At 33.5% G+C, this 4,996-nt stretch overlaps 1 protein-coding gene across 4 annotated transcripts; it reads left to right on the top strand.

Annotated features, from left to right (window-relative positions):
• The first annotated feature begins 294 nt into the window (after positions 1 to 294).
• On the top strand, positions 295 to 4,996 carry LOC122600048 (rho GDP-dissociation inhibitor 1-like). Of its 4 annotated transcripts, none has more exons than XM_043772695.1 (6): positions 295 to 590; positions 2,079 to 2,247; positions 3,175 to 3,241; positions 3,762 to 3,983; positions 4,079 to 4,203; positions 4,687 to 4,996. In XM_043772695.1, the coding sequence occupies exons 2-6, from the start codon at positions 2,092 to 2,094 to the stop codon at positions 4,759 to 4,761; spliced, it is 645 nt and encodes a 214-aa protein (XP_043628630.1). In that variant the 5' UTR covers positions 295 to 590; positions 2,079 to 2,091; the 3' UTR covers positions 4,762 to 4,996. The 4 variants fall into 4 exon arrangements, with proteins under 4 accessions (XP_043628630.1, XP_043628632.1, XP_043628634.1 ...); XM_043772697.1 differs by lacking the exon at positions 295 to 590 and adding an exon at positions 695 to 773; XM_043772699.1 differs by lacking the exon at positions 295 to 590 and adding an exon at positions 802 to 829.

The following is a 4,996-nucleotide window of genomic DNA, read 5'->3' as shown; positions in this document are numbered from 1 at the left end:
GATTTATGAAAGGATAATGATAAATATGTCTAATAATGTGCCTAAAAATATGCCTAATATATTTAAATTTTGACACATGGATTCCACATATTCTCTTTCATGATCTTTACCATTAAATTTGCTATGTGTCAATTCCTCCTCATTAGGCATACTTTTAGGTCCATATTTTGAGACACATCAATCATTTTCCTTTATGAAAAGCCATCTCAATATCTCATTAATCAATCAATCAATCAATCACGGTGACTAAAAATGGAAGGTGTGACTATAAAATAAAAATAAATAATATTTGAAAATCCTCCTCTTCCTCCGATTGATGATGACCATATTTGGGATCACCACACGACCATTTCCATCCAACATTCCCATTAAAATAAATTAACAAACTTTTTTACCCCCATCTCTCCCTTCTCCATTACAATAACAAACTTTTTTTACCACAATCTTTTTAACCTTTTTGTCAACAAATAAATTACATTACATACATTGGATAAAGAAAAACTGATGATTTTTCTAAGTTAAATTTTTGCATACATAACCAACCAACCCATCCATCATTTCTTTCTGGGTTCCCTTTCTTTTTTACAGAGGTAACTCATAATTCTTTCACCAACCCATTATTATTATTATTATTATATTATATTTATTTGTCTGAAAGACTATTCACATTGTATATATTTGTATTTTTTTGAACATTGTATTATTTTTTATTGAATTAAATGCTATGGGATGACATATTTTTGGCTCAAAATTTGTGGGTATTTAATAAAAAGGTAGCATTTTTATAATATCTTTCTTTGGATTGTTGCTTGAATTTATCTCTTTATTGGTAATTTATAATTATAATTATCTTTCTTTACAAAAATGATCTCCCATTTTGGTATTTGTAGTTATTTTTACTGTTTATAACATGCATTATTGTTATTTTATTCAGATTCCATATTCTTCCCATGTTTCCAATCAATGTTTTTATACTGTAGATAAGATGTTTGTAAGGAATTTGGAATCTTTTTTGTTGGGATAATTGTTGGAATTAGCTTTTGTACTGTCTATAACCGGTTGAGTTATGTAGCAGGTCAAAACGGGTAAATTTGAAAGGAAATTATAAAGGCGTGCTATCGTGTCGACATCGACTCTTCTTTTTGTTTAATTTATATTGAAATTGATATAGTCCCGTGTATGTAGATGAATTCGAATGGTCTATGTGCATATGATATTCTCGATCAATGCATTTACCGAGGATTAATACATACTATGGGTGAATTCTTTGTTAGCTAAACGTATAATGTTTTTCCCCTCATGTTCATCATCATTTGATGGTCCTTTTTCCTGATGAGGAGTTATCTGGATAATCCTTCCACCAACCTAGAATTTATTATGTTTTCTTTCTTTGTTTGTCTTTTTAAATCCGGTTGCCTGGTGTTGTGAATGACATTTAATTAACATGGCATTGCAGAATCTTAATGTGTTCTCCTAGATTATAATCTTTTTGGCTATATCGTTGTACAATGTATGTAGGTATTTAGGTGAGTGGAGCCCCTTATATAATTATTTGTATTTCCCGATATATTTCTTTTGCCTTTTTAAAGTTAAAACAGGGTGCTTTAGTATAGTATCATCATCACTAGCTGGGGTTCTTTTTATAAGGAGATGTATTTAGAGAACACTGACCTACAAAAGAGACGGATGAAGCAAATTGGGCAAGGGTCATTGTTGGTTTGGGTCAAAACAGACTACCTTGACCCGCCAACACCTTTTCTTTTTTATAGTTATCTTTTTAACTAATTAAATTTTTAGATATGATTTAGAAAGCTTTTGTTAACGCAATGATTTAAGTTAAATATGCATTCGGCAAGTTTGGAACCGTTTTGACCTGTTCAGTTTTATTAGTAAGTTTTTATCATCCATTTCTTTATGAAAGGCAAAGTATTCACACTCATATGCACATTTAGAAGCTTGATTTCATTGCATTTATAAATATATTTTTGTGGGTATTTAAAAGTTGGATTTCTCTTAGCATTACTACGTATCTCAGTACTCTTGTATAATGTTAAAGATTGGCATTTTTTTCTTGTCAGATTTTGAGGCAACATGGGTGGTAGTGACGATAAAGAAATACCTCCATCTGGTTCCACAGCTCATGATGATGCATCTGAATCATCTTGTTATGCAACTGAAGATGAAGAAGACACCCAAATACATTTGGGTCCCAAGATTAGTATCAGGGAGCATCTTGAGAAGGACAAGGTTCTTACTTTTTGATTTTTCTTTTTCTGAAATGCAATGTGTTCAGACATTACAACATGGTTACTCAATTGTTCACAATGGGCTTGAACCGGCAACCTATTGGTTGTTCTTGTATAGTTACCTCGAATACTGCTAGACCTAAGGCTCTATTTTACCCTCTTTTTTGTATATTTGAATAGCTGATAACTAATCAACTATGCCTAGGGGTATACATATATCAGTCCCACTGGGAACACAAAACCAGATTTACTTGGTTTGGTTCAAGCATTTGATAAAAACTGGCTCGTGACTTTGATTTATATCTGTGCAATCCAGAACCGCAACCGAACCAGTCTTCCTTTGAGAAAAAAAAGTTCTTTTTCTCAAGTTTGAATTCACTTCCCTTTTACTTCTTATTATTCAGAAGTTAGAAAACATCAGGTTCTTGTTTCTGCCTGATCTGTTTGGGACAGGTGTGGTTATATAACCGCAACTCTCTTTGCTTGAGCAGGCTGATTTTGACTTAATGAACAATCCTAACTATGTCTGAAGGGTTGACAATTAACCACATGTTTACCTGCAAATTTGCTAAGGCAATACTCAAATGTGTTGTTAGAAATTTGAATGTCTTGGGTACCCGCACAAAGTCTCAAGTCTTTAACCATTATACAAGCTATATGGTATTTTACCACTATCATGAATAAAGTTTCTGAATATGGACTACGTTTACCAATAATTGGCTCTAAGAATGTGATTCTGTTTTGAAAGTCATTGATAGTTTATGGTTATACTAGGAAGCAGTTTCTTGCGCGGGTAGAAGTATGACTCTACATCTTACCTCTCCACCCTGCCCTTTGCGGGACTGGGTATTGCTGATGTTGTATGCTAGTTTTGGTTAGTTATTATGGTATCAACTATCTATGGCCCATGATTATGGTGTTGGCTCAGGATGATGAGAGCTTAAGGAGGTGGAAAGAGCAGCTGCTTGGAAGTGTTGATGTCACTCAGGCTGAAGGTATATTTCTTTGAATCTGATTTACTATTTCTTGCGTAGTTTTTCGCTTCTTTTGTTCTTCTTCTAAACGGAAATGAACTTGATAATGCTACTAATCTAGCCAATAACATAGGCGTTCAAGTAGTAATACATCCAGATTTTTCAACTAGTAGTATACTAGTATAACAAACTTTTTCAGGAGAATCGGTATAAAAAATTTTGCTACGCAAGAAAGCATAAATGTTTGTACATATATGGGTTGAAATTTCTCCCTCTACATGGGTGGAACCGTGTTTTCTTCATGAACATTTTTAATTTGTCGCATATATTTCTGTTCAATAAAATTTGCAGCATTTTCTAATTTCTTTATAGAATCTTCAATATGGATTGCAAATTTTCGTTTACACAAACTTTAAAACTAAAAGTTATTATTAGCCTTGTTTTGTAGTTATATATGAATGATTGTATTTATTTGGTTTGTAACATGATTGCTGCACTAGAAACTGATAATCTGATATGCTTGGTATACCAATTTTGGCAGAAGTTCAAGAACCAGATGTGAAGATACTGAGTCTTACCATCGTCTCTCCTGATAGACCTGACATTGTTCTTGAAATACCTGATTCTGGAAACACGGGAAAAGGCCCCTGGTTTACCCTAAAAGAAGGTAGCAAATATAGTTTGAAATTCTCAGTCAAGGTCAGCAACGACATAGTTTGTGGACTCAAGTACACCAACAATGTTTGGAAAACTGGCCTCAAGGGTACTCTCTTGTTTGTATATTTCAATTTTCAATATCAAGATTTTCGTGATCATTATAGCCACTGTAATGAACCCATTGGTTGTTTATTCATGTAGTCGACAGCTCAAAAGAGATGCTTGGGACCTTCAGCCCTCAACCAGAACCATATATACATGTAATGCCCGAAGAAGTCACTCCTTCCGGTATGTTTGCTAGAGGAAATTATTCTGCGAAAACCAAGGTAACGATGTCCATATCGTTAGGGATCTTCTTTATTGATTATAGGTTGCAAAATGGGTGGTTCAGGTTGGATAAAGGGTTGAGCCTGGTCATATGTGTACAAGTCGGGCTAGGTTAACCCGAAACACTTTTTAGTCAGAATTGAAAACTATTTTATAAGTAATTAGTGTGTCCAAATTCCAAAATTATGTTATTTCGAGATTTTTCGTTAAAAAAATTATATGTAGCAGGTTCTATTCTTTAAAAGTACATTATGACAAACTTCTGACCCATGAAGCAGGTAGGGCCTGGCTGGTTAACCTATAACGTGTGTGTCTAGTATGCTTAGAATTTTTACTAATAATTAGTCTGTCGAATATTGTTAAGAATCTATCATTTTTTTCAGTAGTAATATTAGTTTTCATTAAACTCGTTTTTATTAAACTCGTTTTTTCTTTGTTTTCATCCCCTTATATCAGTTTGTTATGTTGTTTTCGACCTCCAGTTTGTTGATGACGATAACAAGTGTTACTTGGAGCTTAACTACACTTTTGACATCCAGAAAGATTGGGCCAAGTAGATCAAGATCGCGCCTTTATTGCATACCATTTTATGGCCATAACAGAATTCCTTTTTCATGGGTATTCTTTCTTTAGGAATTTTTTTGGCTAGTCTGATGTTACAATCGCAAGTTTTTCATTGTCTTTATGGAGATCGCTGTGTTTGCTGTTAGACTATGCATTTACAAGGTGCAAATGCGTTTATTGGTTTATTTGATTTCTGCAATACATGTAGCTGGGTTTTCAAAATTTTAA

The sequence above is a fragment of the Erigeron canadensis genome, chromosome 5 (assembly GCF_010389155.1).
Source record: "Erigeron canadensis isolate Cc75 chromosome 5, C_canadensis_v1, whole genome shotgun sequence".
Classification (NCBI taxonomy): domain Eukaryota; kingdom Viridiplantae; phylum Streptophyta; class Magnoliopsida; order Asterales; family Asteraceae; genus Erigeron; species Erigeron canadensis.
This window is presented reverse-complemented; position numbering and strand designations above follow the sequence as displayed.